The sequence below is a fragment of the Myxine glutinosa genome, chromosome 6, assembly GCF_964187855.1.
Source record: "Myxine glutinosa chromosome 6, kmMyxGlut1.1, whole genome shotgun sequence".
Classification (NCBI taxonomy): Eukaryota; Metazoa; Chordata; class Myxini; order Myxiniformes; family Myxinidae; genus Myxine; species Myxine glutinosa.
In genome coordinates this window covers 74,029,192-74,051,285 of record NC_136266.1, presented here as the reverse complement: position 1 = coordinate 74,051,285, position 22,094 = coordinate 74,029,192, and the positions used below count along the sequence as shown (strand labels likewise).

The 22,094-nt window shown below is 44.1% G+C and overlaps 1 protein-coding gene across 1 annotated transcript in view; it reads left to right on the top strand.

The window, feature by feature from the left end:
- Positions 1 to 22,094, top strand: part of LOC137429979 (histone-lysine N-methyltransferase 2C) — a 304,487-nt gene that overhangs the window by 189,924 nt on the left and 92,469 nt on the right. The window contains exon 27 of the mRNA XM_068120407.2: positions 17,910 to 18,017. Coding sequence (XP_067976508.2) covers positions 17,910 to 18,017 — 108 coding nt within the window. The remainder of the gene's footprint in view (positions 1 to 17,909; positions 18,018 to 22,094) is intronic.

Genomic DNA, 22,094 nt, shown 5'->3' with positions numbered 1-22,094 from the left:
TGTTATATTATATCACCTTTATCTATCAATATTGTTGAAATGAAGATCAAATAGCTGTATGTTGAAAAAGTCAAAACTTTACATGGGGTGTACTTACTTTTTCACGTGACTGCACACACACACACACACACACACACACACACACACACACACACACACACACACACACACACACACACACACACACACACACACACACACACACACACACACACACACACACACACACACACACACACACACACACACACACACACACACACACACACACACACACACACACACACACACACACGTTTATAACGACAACGACAGAACGTAGATATATAACGATATACGATATATAACGGTATAGAACATAGATATATAATGACAGAACGTAGAGCAGCAACGAAGGCTGGAAAGGGTGGAAATGCGAATGGTTCGGTGGATGTGCAGAGTGTCGTTGAGAGAGAGGAAGACAAATGATGAATTGCGAAAGATGATGGGAATAGAGCCTGTGATTGATGCTGTGAAGAGGAACAGGTTGAGATGGTTTGGTCATGTGTTGAGGAGGGATGAAAGTGACTGGTTGAGAAGAGTGATGTAGATGTATGTAGAAGGAAGTAGAGGACGGGGAAGACCGAGAAAGACTTGGCTAAAGATGGTGGAAGAAGAAATGCGGACAAGGGGGTTAACAAGGAGAGATGCATAAAATAGGGCAAAATGGAGAAGATTGTCATGGGGACCGCAAGGCTAACCCCCGCTCTAGCAGGGAAAATGGCCTTCATAATGCATGCATGTTGTTGTGTTTGTTGTATACAGTGCATTCAGAAAGTATTCAGTCCCCATTCCCTTTTTTCACATTTTGTTCTGTTGCAGCTTTATGCTGAAATCGTTCAAATTCATTTTTTCCCTCATCAATCTACACTCAATACCCCATAATGACAAAGAGAAAACAGGATTTTAGAAAGTTTTGCAAATTTTTTAAAAAAAACAACTGAAATATCACATCGACATAAGTATTCAGACCCTTTGCTTCATTTGTATTCAGACACTTGAAATTTAGTTCAGGTGTCTCCCATTTCTCTTGATCATCTTTGAGATGTTTCTACACCTTGATTGGAGTCCACCTGTGGTAAATTCAATTGATTGGACATGATTTGGAAAGGCACACACCTGTCTATATAAGGTCTCATAGCTGACAATGCATATCAGAGCAAAAAACCAAGCCATGAGGTCGAAGGAACTGCCTGCAGAGCTCAGAGACAGGATTGTGTCGAGGCGCAGATGTGGGTAAGCCTACAAAAAAAATTCTGCTGCATTGAAGGTTCCCAAGAGCACAGTGGCCTCCATAATTCTTAAATGGAAGAAGTTTGGAACAACCAGGACTTTTTTTGGAACCAGGACTAGACCTGGCCACCCAGCCAAACTGAGCAATCGGGGAAGAAGGCCCTTGGTAAGAGAGGTTAGCAAGAACCCGATGGTCACTGGCTGAGCTTCCTCGATCCTGTGTGGAGATGGGAGAAACTTCCAGAACGACAACCATCACTGCAACACTCCACCGATCTGGGATTTATGGCAGAGTGGCCAGACGGAAGCCTCTCCTCAGTGAAAGACACATCAAAGCCCGCTTGGAGTTTGCAAAAAAGCACCTATAGGACTCTGTGAGACTGTGAGAAACACAGTTTATATGGGCTGTCATGTGTCACCTGAGCTAAATTTCAAGTGTCATAGCAAAGGGTCTGAATACTTCTGTCAATGTGATATTTCAGTTTTTTCTTTTTAATAAATTTGCAAAACTTTCTAAAATCCTGTTTTCTCTTTGTCATTATGGGGTATTGCGTGTAGATTGATGAGGGAAAAAATGAATTTAAACGTTTTCAGCATAAGGCTGCAACATCACAAAATGTGAAAAAAGTGAAGGGGTCTGAATACTTTCTGAATGCACTGTTGCATACACACATACACACGCATATATGTCACTATCTCTTTCCATCCCCCTCTTGCTCTCTCACTCCCTCTTGCGGTGGGGTTCTTGAACTTCCTACTGCCCTACATGCTTGTGCAGGCCTCAAGATAATTCCGAATGGTTGTTCCCGTTTTCTCTACTTTACCTCTTCCATAAGTTTTTCATTCCACCCTTTGCTCTTTCCTTTTTTGGTTGACTCAAACCACAACCATTACATTCGGACAGCTCTGCTTTCCTGTAGGTTTTCAACAACCAGTCCCTTCATCCATGGTGTGATGTGCATGTCAATATCACTGAACATGTGATACTGAATCAGAACCTGGTTTACTGCAAATGAAAGTATATGGCTGTCCCATTTCCCTTGCTCCATCTTTCCCTATTCCATTCGCTCTTCCTTGTCCTCGGTGCATGGTCCCATTCCCCCCATTTAATTGACAATATGCACTTCAAACATGAAAAAGGTTACATTTTAACACCATGTGTCTCTTCTTGCAGGTTGCTGCTACTGCTCCACATATTGTTTGCTTCACTGAAATGTTTCTTTCACATGATGTTCCTGGTTCCTGTGTATTTTTCAGAACTTCATTATTAACTATTTTGCCTTAATGAAGTCATTAACTGAGAAGCCATTAAGGTTTAATTTCCATTTCTGGTTTCATTTTGAAACAGACCTACTTCGTTCCTGAAAAGCTAAGTTTTACCAGCTTTAATGTCCACCTGTTGTAACTAATTTATAAAACTGTTAAATGTTGCTTGTCCTCTGTTCTTCGAGTTAAATGCTGTAAATAAATGTAAATGTCTGTTGCATCCACCCTTCTGCTTCTGGCTCTTGCGTTATCAAGTATTTCTATGATAAATAAATCAATGGTCAACATTGTTGAATTATTCTCCCCTTCCCTGACCTATGTTTTTGTTTCCTGCTTACCCTCATCTTCCCTTCCTCTCTCTCTCTCTCTCCCCCCTCTCTCCCTTTCTCTCTCTGCTTGCACATCCTTTCATTGCTTTCATATCCTGCTTTCTCTCCTCTTCTGTTATCTTATTATGTGTCTGTGGATTTGCATGGCCACTTTTAGGCTTCACCATTGGCCAGAACCTCCCCTGGACTGACCATACAACAAAGCTGTCCCAGATGTCATCCTTAGCCATTCCAAGTCCTTCCTTGAAAATCAGAACTACTACAGATCAGAATTACTACAGATCAGATCAGAAAATCAGAATCAGCTACAAGGCCTTTGTAGCTCAGTAGACTGCTGCTCTCCCCACTGGACTGGAGTCCCAGCATTACATCTGGCTCCCGTGGATTCTGTGTAACCTAAAGTTCTCAACATTATTGGAATCTCCTGCGATGAAACAGAAGTGCACGAAACAAAGCCTGTTGCTTTCACCTTACAGACAGGGCAGTAACCAGTTTTTTTTTCCAACCTCCTCTCCTGCATCCTCGCTCCTGCTCTATCAGCCTTCCAAGCCTCCCCAACTCCTCCAAACACATGCATTATTCTAATAATCCCTTCCTGGTTAAAGTTAAAATATTCAGGCTCTCTGCCCCACCCCCTTACATAATACATATGTACCTCCATTTTGTATTGCTCTTTTCTTCTGTTTGTAAAACTAATCTCTCCAGGGGGCTGTTGAATTGTTAAATTTCACTTTTCCTTTCAGGACTTCAAGTGCACCACCATTTTGTGTAATCCCTATCCCTACCCACAATCTTTTCTTACCCCAATGAATCCTACCTAACCCAAGGAACCCTCTTACTTACAGATTAGTGCTTCCTCCTCCTTTCCTGTTAATTATTTCCCTCCTTTGTTTTGCCAAAATTGTGGTCCCATTGCCAGTACTTTGCCTTTCACACTGGGTCAATTCGCTCTTCCATTCGTTGAGCCAAGTTCCCATATTTGATAAATTTGACTTTTCGTTTTATAATAATCTTCTCGGGTTCATCTCCTGGTCTTGTGGTTATATGGCCAAACTATCTCGTTAATCTATCTTCCGTGGTGTCATTCATCGTCTTGTAGATGTTCAACTCATTCCTTGTTTTGTTCTTCATTTTGTTATTTTAGCTGTCCGTGGTATCCGAAGCTAGTTCTGCTAGCACCACATTTCATTAGGTCAATTTTGGTTCCATTGATATGAATCAATCAAGAGGTACAATGTAGTCTTCCTGAAAGCATTCAATAACCATACTTTTCACCCCAACACTGATGTTGGCTTAGCGGTTAGGGTGCCGGCTTGGGATCCTAGGATCCTGGGTTCGAATCCCGGTCGATCGCTGAATTAACGCCAGGGGGGTTGACTCAGCCTGTCATCCTTCCGAGGTCGGCAAATTTGAGTACCAGCTTGCTGGGATGAATGATCACGGTGTGTACCCCGGTTTGGAATAGGTACACCGTATCCCTGCGCATCGTAAGAGCGTGACCAAGGGTTGGCATCAGGAAGGGCATCCGGCCATAAAAACATTGCCTCAAACAGGGAACCATGATTGTCATGGGGCCCGCAAGGCTAACCCCCGCTCTAGCGGGGAAAATGGCCTTAAAACGATCATTCATTCATTCATTCACTGATGTGTGTGGCGGCATTTCCGACTTTAGGAATCCCTCGATGGAAACCGTCTTGCCTTAAATGCAAATGCACTGGCCCATCATTCCCTTTCGTTCACTACCTCTTCCAAGCCTGGTGTTGGCTTAACTGTTAAGGTGGCTGGCTTACGATATTATGGTCTTGAGGTTTGAGCCCATGCTATACCGTTAAAATAACACCAGGTGGGTTGACTCAGCCTGTCTTCTTTCCGAGGTCGGAAAAATGAGTACCAGCCTCCAGAAAAAGGGGAAATGCTGCGCTCCTTGCAATGATGCATTCAGCAGCCATAGGCTGCATATGAAATAATAAACTTCCTCCCCCCTCTCGTTTCCTCTGCTCTTAACCCTGCTCCATCGCACTCCACCCCTCCCTCCAATCATCCCTGCCCATGCCCCTGCCATTATGACTCCATTTATGAGGCTTTCTCAGCCAACTTTAATTCCTTCCTATCATTCAATCCCAACTCATCTCCATGCTAATGCAACAAGACCATTTATGATACGTCTGCCCTTCATCTGTTTGATTCCAACAGATATTTCTCCTACCGTGTCGTTTCATTGTGACCAACTTTCCCTGTCAATTTTCCTATTCCCCTTTGTTCCCTAAGATCATGTACTCTTGAAAATCTCGTTTCTCTGGTGCTCTTGAGGGATATGCTATAGCACTCCCCATGTCTGGCTGTTTACTCAGGAAAATAATTTCGGCCTGCTGTCCATCACCTATTTCCACTTAGTTGTCCACGATGTATTCATCTACAGACTACAGTGCCTGGGACTTGTGCAGTGAGATGATTACCAGAAAGCAAATTGCTTTTCCCTTCTTAAGCCAACAACACTGATGGGAACGTGCAGACTTTCAGCAAAGTGTCAGAATTCTGCATCAGATTCCAACCGGAGTCTGAACTCTAAGGTCTTTTACCATCCACAAAATTTGGTGAAAGTTGGTCAAGTCTTTCTCTGTAACGTGCTTTTCATCTGTCCATTCACTCTTAAAGGATGGGTTCATGATGAACTCCACTCATGATAACGCTGACTGGCTTAATTCCTTCTTTGCAAAATAGGCCAAAGTCCCTAATCACACACTTCATGGAAGTCCTTCTGGAAGTTTCTCCCATCTCCATACAGGATCTCTGGAACTCAGCCAGAGTGACCATCGGGTTCTTGATCACCTCTATTCCCAAGGCCCTTCTCCCCTGATTGCTCAGTTTGGCCGGGCGGCCAGCTCTAGGAAGAGTCCTGGTTGTTCCAAACTTCTTCCATTTAAGAATTATGGAGGCCACTGTGCTCTTGGGCACCTCCAATGCAGCAGAATTTTTTTTGGAGGCTTCCCCAGATCTGTGCCTCGACACCATCCTGTCTGTGAGCCCTGCAGGCAGTTCCTTCGACCTCATGGCTTGGTTTTTGCTTTGATATGCATTGTCAGCTATGAGACCTTATATAGACAGGTGTGTGCCTTTCCAAATCATGTCCAATCAATTGAATGTACCACAGGTGGACTCCAATCAAGGTGTAGAAACATCTCAAAGATGATCAAGAGAAATGGGAGGCACCTGAGCTAAATTTCAAGTGTCATCGCAAAGGGTATGAATACTTACGTCATTGTGATGTTTCAGTTTTTTCTTTTTAATAAATTTGCAAAACTTTCTAAAATCCTGTTTTCTCTTTGTCATTATGGGGTATTGAGTGTAGATTGATGAGGGAAAAAATGAATTTAAACGATTTCAGCATAAGGCTGCAACATCACAAAATGTGAAAAAAGTGAAGGGGTCTGAATACTTTCTGAATGCACTGTCAGTGGATGAGTGGCAGAAAAGAAAGGGCTGGGAGGAGGGGTGAGTTCAACAACACTAAAAGAGAATGTAGTGAGTATGGGAGTAATGGTGACAATGGCAGTGCTCTTGAAAGATTTGGCACAGGGCATGAGACAACAGATGCGGATACATGCTCACCAATACACATCCAAGATCTCTTCTGCACATGCTGATTCTTTTCCATTGTTTTCTCTTTGGACCAATGTTGCTTGATTTTGTGTTATTCCTCCCTCGTCTTTGTGTATGTCTTTTCTCCCACCCCCGTCCCCCCTCAGGCCTCCCCCTCACCCCCACTGCACATTCTCTTTGGTATTTGGTAGTCCTGCTGTTCCTTGTTGTTTAGCTCTATGAGCTCGAGTCTTTTATATATCTATCTATATAAATATATATATATATATATATATATATATATATATTTGGTATTTGGTAGTCCTGCTGTTCCTTGTAGGACTACCAAAGTCCGCGGACTTTCCGCGGATATATTTATTTTTGTATATAAATAAATAAATATATAATCGGGAGATTAAATCATACGCGGACGTAGCTTGAGGACGTCGATCTTTAATTTTCGACAAGCTTTCGACCAACAAAGGTCTTCTTCTTAGTCGTCCCCAAGTTCACTTTGCCCCGCCATCTGGACCATGTTACGTGCTCCTCCCCGACCCTCTGGTCTCGGTATACCTCTGAACCCCGGGATTGTTAACACCTGTTAACCTTCACACAAGAAATTTAAAAAAACATGTTTTTTTTTTTTTTTAAAGATTTGGGAATGTTGGAACAAGTTCCAAATTTGGGAATTCTGGGAATGTTAGGGAATTCTTTCCCAGACTAAATTTAGGGGATTTTTAGATCCCGGATGCAGACCCAATTTCGAGCCCACGAGTCAATTGGACGAGCCCCCAATTTCTGTTACGTGCTCCTCCCCGACCCCCTGGTCTCGGTATACCCCCGAACCCCGGGTGGAGCCACGGCAGAAAAGAAATGTATTACTCCGTGTCAAAATCAAGATCGAAACCACACCAATGGTTATCAACAAAAATAATATATTAAAAATCACGCAGGAATTATGATACAACCCTGATAGCCAGCCACCATACAATCAATATCTTAGGATGGTACCATCTGTTAAAGTAATCGAACTCACTGTTCCCAGTACATGGAAAGAACCTCTTCATTGTCTCTATAACCTTCAAGACGAAGTTGATTCGCTCCGGCGATCGTTGGAACAATGTCCGATCAAGAGCAATCGAGGCGTAGACGGTCGAAGCGACACAGAAGTCGCATGGTCCAACACCCAGCAAACTCGCGGTAGAGTGGAAAATCTCCAAAGACACGCGCCGACGTACGCGTTTGCCGTTCAATCGGCGAATCGCCGTGTACTCCTCAAACGCCGCTTTATTGCACAGCCGTCCCCGGCAAACCACGGGAGGATAAGCCCAGCCGACGTGACAAAAACCTTTTCCGATGAAGGCAGCATGGAGGCCACTGTGCGGACGAAATGGCGGACGGCTCTCACTCGAGCCGGAGCTTCTAGGCAAGGATTCTCCGGAATCTCAATGCCGATACCCGACTACGCAGGCTCCACAATACTCCGGCAATATCACCAATCGCCTGAGATTCTTTTCCCGGACTCAAAGCTCCCTCGATGCCGTTCGCTCGACCACGCTCGCAACGGAGCTTCAAGACACGTTTCTTCTTCGACCTTTGCCTCAAGACCTCTTCTTCCTCACTCCTTTTCTTCCGGGTCACGATCCGATTTCCTGTCTCAGTTTTACCATGAGCGCTTTTAACCTTTTAACCACAATAACCATTTCCCTTAAACAACAATAACCATAATACTTAGAACCCACAATAATAATCATAACAGCAATAATAATAATAAGTGCCGAATCCGTAACACTCCCCCCCCCCCTCAAGAAAGAAAGTTTGAACACAGCGAAAACTTTCTTTGTAGGCAAATTCTTGAAACCAACAAAAGTAAACTCACCACCCAAATCATCAATTACGTGAACCACAATAATCAATATTTCCCAAAAAATAAAGCAACAAAATTTCACACAACCCACAGAGATTTCTAAAGTTAATTCACTCTGGACAAAGCATCAGGAACGACATTGTCCCTGCCCTTTACATGTTCAATTTCCAAGTTGAACTCCTGCAAAGCCCAACTCCCTCTCATCAACCTCTGATTTTTCACTGTTAGTTTCATTTGCATGAAGGTTAAGGGGTGGTGATCAAAAATCCCAAGGTCAAGCAAATCTACAACACTTCCCACCCCCCCCCCTTCCCGGAGGCCGAGCTGAGAGCCAGGTTCCGTGGTGGTTGGGTGGGGAGGCCTGGAAGTATTCACTACATGGACGCCTTTAGGAACGTGAAGTTCACGGTTAGTCCGTGTAGGAAAGTTCACTACAGGGACGCCTTTAGGAACGTGGCGTTCACGGTTGATCCGTGTAGGAATCTTGGCTCCGCTGCTCCGCAGCCTTCAGTGCTTCAACTCTTTCTAACTTTCCTAACAATCACGGTTGGACCACTTGCCACTGTAGTCACATGAATAGCGGTCTCCTTCTCGGCCCCTGCTCTGATAATCCTTCCTTCGGGAGCTGCCATAACTCTGGAAGCCTCCATAATAATATCGATTGCGGCCACCACCAAAACTACTACTACTCCGTTGTCCTCTTCTGTAGCCCCCACGACACCTACAAAATGCCTTCCATACTGTTACGGTCCGACCCTCCAACTCCTTGCTATTCAGATCCTTTTCTGCCTCTCTGGCATCCTTTGAGTTTTCAAACGTGACAAAGCCAAACCCTCTTGACTTTTGTGTCTCCCTGTCTTTTATCAGCAGCACTTCCAAAAGCGGCCCATATTTGCTGAAGGCAGACTCCAGAACATCTTCCTTTGTTTTGCAGTTCAGTCCACCTACAAATAACTTGCTAAATTTGTTGCCATCCCTAACCGAGTGTGGTGTTATTTTCCCTACTGGGCTTTTTAACAACCATCGGGTTACCATAAACTTGACCACCGGCCAAATCATTCCCGATAACAACAGATACTCCCTCTACAGGAAGAGTGGCTTGTAAACCTATGGTGTCCGGTCCGGACACCACCTCAGACTCCAAATGGATGGCATGAAGTGGAGCTCTAAAACAGCCACCAATACCCTGTAAACGAACACTTACACCAGTTGCCGTCTCTTCTGACAATGGCAAGATGCCTTCAAGCATTAAAGATTGATGTGCTCCGGTGTCCCTCAATACCCTAACAGGTCTCCGGTTAGTCGAGGCTCCATCCAGTGACACAAATCCCTCTGAAATAAAAAGTTGGTAACCCTTTTGAGGGCGACTACTCACATTTGCCATTGCATTCGGGGTGGTACTAGTCGAACTCCGCTCCTGATTTTCCTTTCCCAGAGCATAACAGTGGGACTTCAAATGTCCAGGTTTATGGCAAAAAGCGCAAGTATTCCCTACTGCAGGCAGTTCTCTGAACCTCGTGGTTTGTCTCGAGCCCCCCAAAGGGTAAGTCTGCCTTGGAACTGCTGTCTTCGGATTCCTAGAAGTCGTGGTGTCAGAGTGGTCCTCATTTTCATCTTGAGGCCACCCCCCTGAATTTTCGTTCTCCGCCCCGATGTGCCATAGCTCCCCTGGCTAGGTCTAGGCGAGAAGTTAGGTTTGTGGAACCCCATCCTGTGTGTTAAGGCATAGTCATCTGCCATGGTTGCTACCTCATACAACTTTGGTACTTTCCTTTCCTCCAGATGTACTTTTATGTCCTCGTGGACACACTGCTGGAATTCCTCCACCAGGATCAATTGTCGCAATAGCTCGAAGTCTTTCCCAACCCCTTTTGAATCACACCACCTATCAAACATGGTTTCTTTCATTCTGGCAAACTCCACATAGGTCTCACTCTCCCTCTTCCTGGCATTCCGGAATTTTTGTCGGTAAGCTTCCGGGACCAATTCATAGGCTTTGAGAATGTTTTTCTTCAATACCTCAAAATCTGCACATTGGTCAATCGGTAAAGCCGAATAAATATCTTGAGCTTTACCCACCAGAACACTTTGCCCTAATATGGTCCAGGACTCCTCAGGCCAGTTTAGCAGTTGAGCCACCTTCTCAAAGTGTGAAAAAAATTTGGCTCCCTCCTTTTCATTGAAGGGTGGAACCAGCCTCACATGTCTGCCAACATCCCAGGTGTTCTGACTTGGTGTCGAACCAGTCGGCATGGATGGTACCTCTCCCCGTTCTCTCATTAAATCCAGCTCGTTGGCTTTAATTTCCTGCTGAAGCGCCATTTCGTGTGCCTTTAACTCCCTTTCAGCTTTTTTCTCCTCTGCTTCGAGTTCCCTTGCAACTCTCCTTTCCTCTGCTTTCATCCTTTCTAACCTTTCCTGGAGTTCTCTTTCCTGTGCTGCTCTTCTTTTCTCGAGTTTGTTTCTCTACTCTTCTCTCTTCTGCTTTCCTTTCCTCTGCTTTTAACCTTTCCTGGAGTTCTCGTTCCTGTTCTGTTCTTTCCTTTTCTGCTTTCCTTTCCTCTGCTTTTAACCTTTCCTGGAGTTCTCGTTCCTGTTCTGCTCTTTCCTTTTCTGCTTTCCTTTCCTCTGCTTTTAACATTTCCTGGCTCTGCAGTTGCAACTCCAGTTTCCGGAGCTCCACATCTTCTGGTTCCTCGGGTAACCAATCCCAGGCTACCTCTTCCCATGTTCCTAATCCCACCATAGATTGTATCACCACTGTCTGCATCTCTGCCTTCCTCATATTAGTTCGGACCTCCAAGCTAAAATGTTTGGCCCATTTCAAGAGGTCCGATTTTACAAACGCTCTGAACTGTGCTTCACTAGGGGTCACTGCAAACGTCTCTGCGTCAAACTCCATGGTGACTATTGTTAACACCTGTTAACCTTCACACAAGAAATTTTAAAAAACATTTTTATTTTTATTTTTGGAAAAATTTGGGAATGTTGGAACAAGTTCCAAATTTGGGAATTCTGGGAATGTTAGGGAATTCTTTCCCGGACTAAATTTAGGGGATTTTTAGATCCCGGACGCAGACCCAATTTCGAGCCCACGAGTCAATTGGACGAGCCCCCAATTTCTGTTACGTGCTCCTCCCCGACCCCCTGGTCTCGGTATACCCCCGAACCCCGGGTGGAGCCACGGCAGAAAAGAAATTTATTACTCCGTGTCAAAATCAAGATCGAAACCACACCAATGGTTATCAACAAAAATAATATATTAAAAATCATGCAGGAATTATGATACAACCCTGATAGCCAGCCACCATACAATCAATATCTTAGGATGGTACCATCTGTTAAAGTAATCGAACTCACTGTTCCCAGTACATGGAAAGAACCTCTTCATTGTCTCTATAACCTTCAAGACGAAGTTGATTCGCTCCGGCGATCCTTGGAACAATGTCCGATCAAGAGCAATCGAGGCGTAGACGGTCGAAGCGACACAGAAGTCACGTGGTCCAACACCCAGCAAACTCGCGGTAGAGTGGAAAATCTCCAAAGACACGCGCCGACGTACGCGTTTGCCGTTCAATCGGCGAATCGCCGTGTACTCCTCAAACGCCGCTTTATTGCACAGCCGTCCCCGGCAAACCACCGGAGGATAAGCCCAGCCGACGCGACAAAAACCTTTTCCGATGAAGGCAGCGCGCTGGGTGAAATGGCGGATGGCTCTCACTCGAGCCGGAGCTTCTAGGCAAGGATTCTCCGGAATCTCAATGCCGATACCCGACTACGCAGGCTCCACAATACTCCGGCGATATCACCAATCGCCTGAGATTCTTTTCCCGGACTCAAAGTTCCCTCAACGCCGTTCGCTCGACCACGCTCGCAACGGAGCTTCAAGACACGTTTCTTCTTCGACCTTTGCCTCAAGACCTCTTCTTCCTCACTCCTTTTCTTCCAGGTCACGATCCGATTTCCTGTCTCAGTTTTACCATGAGCGCTTTTAACCTTTTAACCACAATAACCATTTCCCTTAAACAACAATAACCATAATACTTAGAACCCACAATAATAATAATAACAGCAATAACAAGTGAATCCTCTTGGATTGCGCTGAGGTTCGGGCATGGAATTTCGAGCCTCGATCATGGTTCGAGCCTCGATCTTGTATACAAAAATAATAATAATAATAATAATAAGAACCTTGGGCCGAATCTCGCGCTTCACCAGTGCGCGTGCGCGAATTTACGTCACGTCGGCAGCGAGAAGGGGTTCCCCAACACGAACCAATCAGGAACTGCCACGTCACACTTATATGATCTCAGAATTCCTGTGACAGGAATTCGCGTTACACTGGCTGGAAGTCATTCGCTAGAGGCGCTTCCTCAGCGCTAATAATAATAAGTGCCGAATCCGTAACAACCAGCAGGCAAATCCCCCAATTTATTTAGTAGTCAGCCTCTGGGGGGGACAGAGGGGACAGTCTCTGGGGGCTCCTGGCCTTCACTATCAGCAAATATCCTTTCTTATGTTGGTCACATCTCCAACCTGGACTCTGAAGCAGGTTGGTGGCCTTGCATTTAAAAAAAAATTTAACCAGCTCTATTTTGGTGTTGCTCATCCTCTCATCTCACCTCCCAGCCCCACCCTTTAGTTATTGCCATCCCTAAGTCTAAACTCAACGTTCACCTACGTTTCGTTCACCAACGTTTCCTACCCCTTATTTGTCGTCTATGCAACTTTCTTCCTGAGTCTGTTGTCTCAAGCTCCCCACTTCAGGATTTCAATTCTGCTACCCTCTGACACCTCATGGTCTCTCTCATTTCTATGACTGAGCTCTACTACACCCACTGAAATCATTCTCATCCATCTACAATTCCTCCCCTTTTAATACTGCACATTATGTGTGTTGGCGTCCCACAGTTTCTCCTTTGGACCTTTTTTTTCTGTTGATCCATTTCTCACCCCCCCCCCCCCCCGCCTCTGTCGTTCTGCTCTTACATGAGCCAAGATATTCGTATAAAAATTTTAAATATTTACAAGAATCCATATGGCCATTCCACATGCCCGATGAAGCTCTCTTCTGCTATTTTTTATCTTGCGTTCGCAGGTCTGACCCCACCCCTGTGGTGGTGTTGTCGTTTGTCAAGAACTCCATTGCACAAAGCCTTTGCTCAGCACAGATCCTTCCTAAATCTTAAAATACCTTTCCATTGACATTCCTCTGAAACCACATTTGCATTGCATTTTCTCAACCAAACAATGGTAACTCCACCTACAAACACTACTCTTGACTAACTGGAGCCAACGACTGCCATGTTTTTTTTTTGTTTTTTTTTTACTTCTGCATCTGTCACGATTTGAACTTGCACATTTGCAGTTGGTTTGGAGATGGCTGTACAACAACCAAGCCACAGCATCGTTGTGATGTCATTATCTGAGTTGATGAGTCTGACCCAATCAGTTCACTTCCCTGCTCAAATATCTACATATGGTCATGGTGCTGAATCAACTCTTTCAAAAATTCTTAAATCTTATGCACTCTTAAATCTCATCCAAAAATGTTCTTAAATCTCATCCGAATTTGATGTTGACTCTACTTGAGAGTGCTTTCATGAAAACCTGTTCTCTCATGCACATGGTTATCCCACCTTGTGTGCAGCTATCCTATTCATCCTCTTAGCATTGGTACACCAGATTCCTATGGTGAGGCAGTTGCTATCAATCAGCTTGCTTTTTCAACATGGAAGGCGAACCAGACCAAATGCAACCTTTGCTCATTCACAAGACCGACAACAAGTGCATGGCTATCCTTATGCAAGTCAGAAAACAAAATCTGGCCAATCTTAAGGCTGGGGATCTCCAGCTTATCTCCCTCCTCACAGACTCGGTGGTTCCTGCTTTGTCTGCCTCCGATGTATGTTCTTTCTCCTTCAGCATAAATAGCTTTACTCGATACAAAGCAGAATGTCTGAACTTAGTGATGAAATGTTTTACGCATACCTGTGTTTTCCCACCTTAGCAGTCACCTACGGACCCCCATTGCCTCCTGAGTTTTTAATCCGAGAAGGGAGAGAAATCCTGATGATGAGCTTTTCCTCTGCCTCTGTGAGAGCCCAGATGGCAACTGTGTCGGTGTGTTTCTGATCTTGTTCTGCCGCTCTTATGTGTTCTCTGTCTGTTCTCTACAACTTGACCGTAGCCTTTAGCTGCCTGGCCAACTGTTTGGAGCACAGTCAATCACTTCCATTTGCATGAAAGGTGCAAAAACAGATCCACTAAAACTTCACCTCAGTGCGCTTACTTCAATTCATCACGAAAATCATTGTGACTTCACCACAGCTCCAAGTCTTTCCTTTTTTTTTTTTTTATATCCTTGTCTCTGATCATTAGTTTTGATTTCATCCCATTCACTCAACTTTGGATATGCTGCTGATTCTCTCAGAACAATGAGAAAAAGACATAAAATGTCACAGCCCCGGTGGTTTTAGTAATTTTGCTGTATGGAGTTAAATGCCACCAGTCAGCCATCTTTGGACGGATTACAAAACAAAATCTGCATATGTGCAAGTCTTTGTGCAAGTTTGAACAAAATCGGTAAATGCATCTCCAAGAAATGGTTGAGGACATGTTCAATACTGCGGTTTTTTTTTTAACAACTAAAATGGCCTCCAGTCTTCCAGTTGGCCATCTTTGATCAGGTCGCAAAATAAAGTGAGTTGTAGTGTATGCCATCATGTACCGTGCTAGTGCCAAGTTTGAACAACATCGGTCCATGCATGTCCGATAAATTGTTGGGGACATATTTATATAACAAAATGGCCGCCAGTCGGCCATCTTGGATGTGATCTCGAAAAAAAAATGGCGTGCATATGTAAGCCATCATTTATTATAATCTGTGTGCCAAGTTTGAACAACATCGGTAAATGCATGTCTGAGAAATGGCTGAGGACATGTTCAACATCGGGTTTTTTTACAACGAAAATGGCTGCCAGTCGGCCATGTTTGATCGCATCGTGAAACAAAATGATATCTATATGTATACCATCACGTATTGTCTTTGTTCCAAGTATGAACAAAATCGGTCCATACATGTCTGATATATGGTTGCAGAAGGTTGCGGAAGACCCAATCCATTAGCCCCCGTTTCGGACCAAGTCCAACCGGGACTAATAATGTATCGATGCCTAAATGTTAAACAAGAGGTCAAGGCCTTGTCTCTGGATGTATTACAGGCCTCTTGGACTATGGTGTCCTTTTCTGCCTTTCATGTCAAACTCCACTTTTTTCCTGGCTCCTCAACTTTCTCCACAAACACAATTACACATTTTGCCACATGGTACACCATCCCAACGACAGACCAGCAGATACTTCCCTCTCAGCAGATTTGGAAAGGATCAGATACTGGTCTGGCATCAAATCTAGGAGAGTCGTATTCTCAACTTGTCTCTCCAGAAGAACAATCTCGTGAACTCATCTACTACCTTAATTTATCACTAAAAAAATTAAATCCATGAAATTCTCAGTCTCACGATCAGCCATGACCTCACATGGGCCGCCAATTAATCAAAGCCAGCCTCCAAAGCCACCTGCAGACTCAGAGTCCTCCGTCATGCCAACTACTTCCTCAGTAATTCTGAACTTCTCATGGTCTCCCTGTTTTTTATCCATAGCTCAAAAGAAAAGCAGTGATAGCAGTGATTCCCTTTGTGATATCATGGATGCCTTGGAATCTGAAGCTTTCGCCGACATGGGCATCTTCCACAAAGAAGCACAGGAGCACTTAGTGCCATCTCTGTTTCCTACAGCCTTTATTCTGATTTTTCTCCCTGTCTTCTTTCAGCCCTCATTTCCTCCACATGTTCTTGGTTCTTCCAGTAATCCTCTCCTTGTTAACATCCTCAAATCTATGATAACCACCGACTTCCTCTTTTCTCCTGCCCATGGAGCCAGCCTCACCAAACAAGTATGAGTACAATCTCACTCTTCCCTCAGAGTTTCAAGACCGCAGGCAGTACCTTCCATCCATACCTATGGTCATATCTACCCACATTAACCCTTCCCTACACATGCCCCTCCCTCTTTCCTGCAGGTTGTTATATTTTTAATTTTTTTTCGTCTCTTGCTCTTCATCCATCCACCTGCTTGTTTGTGTTCGGTTGTCCTCTCACTTACTCCCCATTCATCCATCTGCTTGTTGTGCACCGCTCCTTTTCTGTTCCATCTCCAGGCGCTGCATGACACGCGCTGAAAGGGAGTTCTCAGTTTTCACTCCGGTTTCTTTCTTGCTTGTTTGTCCGGGCGATATCTCAGCCATACTTTGAGCACGGAAGCTGAAATTTCAGCACAATAGTGAGCAAGTGCTTTGGCAAAAACGGTATTTTTTGTTTTTTGATTAATCAATTAATTGATTAATCACTTAATTATTATCGATTAATTTAGCACTTATTTATTTCCTTACTCATCTGGGCAATATCTCAGGCACCTTTTGAGCTAGGCAGCTGATATTTGAACATGACGGTGACCAAGCGATTTGGCTGTAAACGTTATTTTTGGTTTATTGATTAGGCAATTTATTGATTAATTATTCTATGATTCGATTGATGACTTACTTGATTAATTTTTTTAAAGTTAGATTAGGATGAAACGGTGGTGGTTTTGGTATTCTATTAGTCAATGGATTAATGATTTAATTATTTTACGATTATTATTTATTTATTTTCATTATTAATCAATTATATATTTTCTTTCTCATCTGGGCAATATCTCAGGCACCTTTTGAGCTGTGAAGCTGATATTCGGACATGACAGTGACCAAGTGGTAAGGCTATAAAGGGTATTTTTGATTTATTAATTAATCGATTAATTATATATATATTGAGTAATCAATTAATCAATTAACTATTTAATTTTTTCAATGAATGATAATTCATTTTCAAAAAGTTAGACTTCGGATGAAACACTGATGGTTGAGGTATGCTATTAGCCAATTGATTAAGAAATTATTTTATGATTATCATTTATTTGATTTTATTTACGCAATTAATCAATTAATTATTGTACACCCCCCCCTCCCCCCCTTCCAATGCCGTTTCTATGTGCTGCACATTGGGATCGGCGGGGGCCGAAGGCGCCCCGGCAGTGCTGCACAGCGGGATCGCCGGGCGCTGGAGGCGCCCTGGCAATGCCGCGTGCTGGAGGATGTTATTTATGTATTTGGCATGGGGGCGCTGTGTACTTTGAATGTATCTGTACTTTTTTGTATTTGGTTGTCCTCTCTCTTTCACTCCATCCATCTACCTGCTTGTCTGTGTTTGGTTGGTTTCCCGCCAACCTACTTTCAATATGTTACCTTTCTCTCCGTCTTCTTGCTTTACCATGAGCCTATAGCTTTTGTATCAATTAAAGATCAGCTTTGACACTGGGATCATCAGATACATTGTTATTTTTGATCTTATCATCTCATGATTTCTTTACATAAGACACTATCATGTCATTTGATTGTTTTGTTTTTTGTTTGTTTGTTTTCTTTCACTTCGTGAGTTTGTTTTTTGAAGCTTTCTTTTAGTTTTGTCATTTTTCTTTTCGGGTACTTCTGAATACCCCAGCCTCCAGGCCAGCAGACGACCCCTTGGCTGATCTCTCAGAAGTTTTGACTAATGCTGAGTTTCTGGGCATCCTCTCTGGAGGCATGGAAAAACCTGCAGATGCATCAAGTGAGGCTTCAGTGCGGCTCTGTTGCTCTAGCTGTTTTCCCGTAATGAATGACCGTCAGGCACAATACATGGATTCCCTCAGCGACCTTTGGCTAATTCTCCAACTGAAGCTCGATCCCCCGTGGTCTTTGTCAGATGAGCGTTGTGCTGCCCAGGCAAGCGAGGCGCGTTGCCTCTCCATCCACTGTTGTGTATGTTTGGATCATCAAAACCCAATTGGAATTATTGAATTGGATGATTGATTCACCACTTCCAAATTTGTCTGAGGTTTTCTTGAATAAGTCGCCGTTTCCCGCCCAATATCGTTCTCTTGACCACTAAACCTTTCGTCCTTTTTCTTTCCTTCTTTCTATTACATTCGTATTTGATCATTCAAAATCGTTTTGTTCACCATATGCATGTTTTTTGTATTTTATTGCTGTGCATAAATTATTTTACATTATCATATTTTTTGTTGTTGGTTTGGGTTCTTTAGGTCTTGTTTTGGACGCTTTTCACCATGAAAACTCATCTCAATTTGATACGGGTTTGGCCATTTCAGTGTCATTTTGTTCTCTGTAGTTTTAAGTGCATTTCAATGAATTGATGTTTGAAAAAAAAAATCAAACAAAACAATTACCTGCACTCTCTTAGCTTTTGCATAGATTTTCATCAAATACAATACAAACTGCTCACGTGTTGTCAAAATTTCCAATGTCCTCTTTGTATGCATTAATTTAGAGAGAGCAAATTGTTCATGGCAACTGAGCTGGCATTGGTTTTAGGTTGTTCAGGTGATGTAGCATTACCTGATTAATCACCAGCATGTGTTATAAGTTTACATCAGGTTGAGTAGGGAATTGTCAGAGATAAATAGTGATAAATCAAAATAAAATTAAGTCGATAATATTTTCATTAGTCAAGGCATTCTTAGCCCCACCATTTCCAATATTAAGTTTATTTATGTTGAACTAGCAACGAACCCATCCGTAATTCCCCACTTTTATGATTTGTGACTTGTAAAACAAGCTTCCACCAGGTAGCATTCGCTATACGATACATATTTACATCAAGAAAATTGTAGAGCTCTCCCCTACCCTGATCCCCCTCAGACTATTAAATTTTTGTTTACCCCCGAAAACCTTCCCGTGCACATCCTGTAAACAACCACCAGTTATCAACCCAATCCGTCCAGCAGTTTTAGAAGTGCATATAAGTACACACCGGGATTTATAATATCCCAGTGTGTACCCTGGATAAGAATAGGTACACCGTATCCCTGCGTGTCGTAAAAGACGACTAAGAGGGTTGGCGTCAGGAAGGGCATCCGGCCATAAAAACATTGCCTCAAAAAGGGAACCATGACAATTACAACTACATATGGGCAGGGTACAGCCCAAAGTGGAGATCGGTTTCTGAGGTTTGGGACATGGAATGTAGGGACAATGACAGGGAGATCAGGAGAAGTGGTGGAAGTATTGGTCAGAAGAAGAGTGGACATATGTTGTGTGCAAGAGACGAGATGGAAGGGAAGTGGTGTGAGAATGGTGAAGGGTAGGCAGGGACAGAAATACAAGTTTGTGTGGCAAGGTTGCCTGGAGGGCGTGAATGGTGTTGGTGTCCTGTTTTCTGAGGAGTTTGTAGACAGTGTGGTGAGTGTGACGAGAGTGAGTGATAGGTTGATGATGGTGAAAATGATGATTGGAAAGCTCTTGGTGAACGTCATCTCGGGATATGCTCCGCAGGTTGGTCGAAGCGATGAAGAAAAGGACAAGTTCTGGTGTGCGATAGAGAAGCTGATGGAAAACGTGAAAGATGAGGAAGTTGTTGTGGTAGGAGGAGACCTAAATGGACATGTGGGAAGGAGTATGGATGGTTTTGACGGAGTTCATGGGGGTCACGGATATGGTGTGAGAAATGGAGAAGGTGAAAGGATTTTGGAGTTTGCTGATGGAGCTGATTTGTTGATTTGTAATACTCAGTTCCAGAAAGAGGATAATAAGCTTGTTACATACACGTCAGGTGGGTCGACGACAACCGTTGACTACCTGATGGTGCGTAGGCGAGATAGGGGGCACCTCCGGGACGCAAAGGTGATCCCGGGGGAGGAGGCTGTTTCACAGCACCACTTGGTTGTCTGCGACGTAAGGGTGAAAGGTGCGAGGAGAGCTCGGCGGGTGAAGTACCAACCGAGAATGAAGGTGTGGAGGTTGAAAGAAGTGACAGTAAGGGAGGCATTAAAAGAGAGGCTGAGTAGGGTCGAGGATGATGTGGTTGAGCTTGAAAGTGGTTGGATGTCGATGAAAGCTAGTCTGTTGGGAGCCGTTGGTGAGGTATGTGGATGGACAAAAGGACCACCGAGGCACTCGGAAACATGGTGGTGGGATGATGAAGTTGGAAAGAGGATTGACGAGAAGAGGAAGAAGTTCAAGGAGTGGCAGAAGGCGAAGGGTACGGGAGCAGAAACAGCAGAGCATGAAAGTTATAAGGCAGCCAGGAAGGCTGCAAAGAAAGAGGTAGCAAAGGCGCAGGAGGCATGTAGGAAAATGTTCGGAGAACGCTTGGATTCGGAAGAGGGTCAGAAAGCAGTAGTCAGGATTGCAAAGCAGATAGCGAAAGAGAGGTGTGATGTGATTGGGGTGAGTTGCTTGAAGGATGAAGTGGGACAAATCGTTGTCGACCCAGATGGAATTAAAGGAAGATGGAAAAGATATATGGAAATGCTGTTGAATACAGAGAATGAATGGGATGGCAACATAGAGAGTAACCCTGTTTTAGGACCGGCAGAGAAGATAACTGAGAAGGAAGTTGAGGAAGCGATAAAAGCAATGAAGGGTAGAAAAGCGGGAGGGCCGACGGGAGTTGTGGGAGATATGTTGAAGGCAGCAGGAAGTTGGGGTGTGAAGAGAATGACAGAGATCTGTAATCTGGTGGTGAAAGAAGGCCGCATTCCAGTGGATTGGGAACTGAGTACCCTCGTCCCTCTATACAAGGGGAAAGGTGACCCTCTGGAGTGTGGCTCGTACCGAGTGATAAAGTTATTGGAGCATGGAATGAAGGTATTGGAAAGGGTGTTGGAGAGGAGGATAAGGAAGAAAGTGAAGATCGACGAAATGCAGTTTGGATTCATGCCAGGAAGAGGAACGACAGACGCGCTTTTCATTGTGAGGCAGTTGCAGGAGAAGTACATGGAGAAGAGGAAGAAGTTGTTTCTTGGGTTTGTTGATCTGGAGAAAGCATTCGATAGGGTACCACGCAAAGTATTGACATGGGCATTGAGGAAGTTAGGAGTGGAGGAATGGTTGATCAGAGTCGTGATGGCAATGTACAAAAGAGCGCACACAGCTGTAAGGACGAAGGACGGGAACAGTGGTGAGTTTGAGGTGAAGGTGGGAGTGCATCAGGGGTCGGTACTAAGTCCACTACTATTTGTAGCTGTGATGGAGGTGCTGGCTCAGAACGTAAAGGAGGGTTTACCGTGGGAGTTGTTGTATGCAGATGATCTGGTGTTGATTGCGGAAAGTATGGATGGACTGAAGGAAAAGATGAACACGTGGAAGGAATGTATGGAGACAAAAGGTCTGAAGGTGAATATCGGAAAGACGAAGGTGATGGCAAGTGGTAAACCATGTGGTGAGGTGGAAAGAACTGGGAAGTGGCCCTGTGCTGTGTGTAGGAAGGGTGTCGGAGTGAACTCCATTCAATGTACAATGTGCGCTGAGTGGGTTCATCAAAAATGTAGTGGTCTGAGAGGGTCATTAACCAGTGTGGCAGCTACATTCAAATGTAAGGTGTGCACAGAGGGAGCTGCAGATGGAGGAAATGTTGAGTTGGATCTTGGAGACGGCGTGAAGCTGGAAGGTGTGAAAACATTTTGCTACCTCGGAGACATGCTGAATGGAGAAGGTGGATCAGACTCGGCAACGGTTGCTCGAGTGAGATGTGCATGGAAGAAGTTTCGGGAACTGAGTGGCGTGCTGATGATGAGGGGAGTGTGGTTGAAGCTGAAGGGAAAGGTGTATGCTGCATGTGTGAGAAGTGTTATGATTTATGGGAGCGAGACATGGGTAATGAACGTAGAGCAGCAACGAAGGTTGG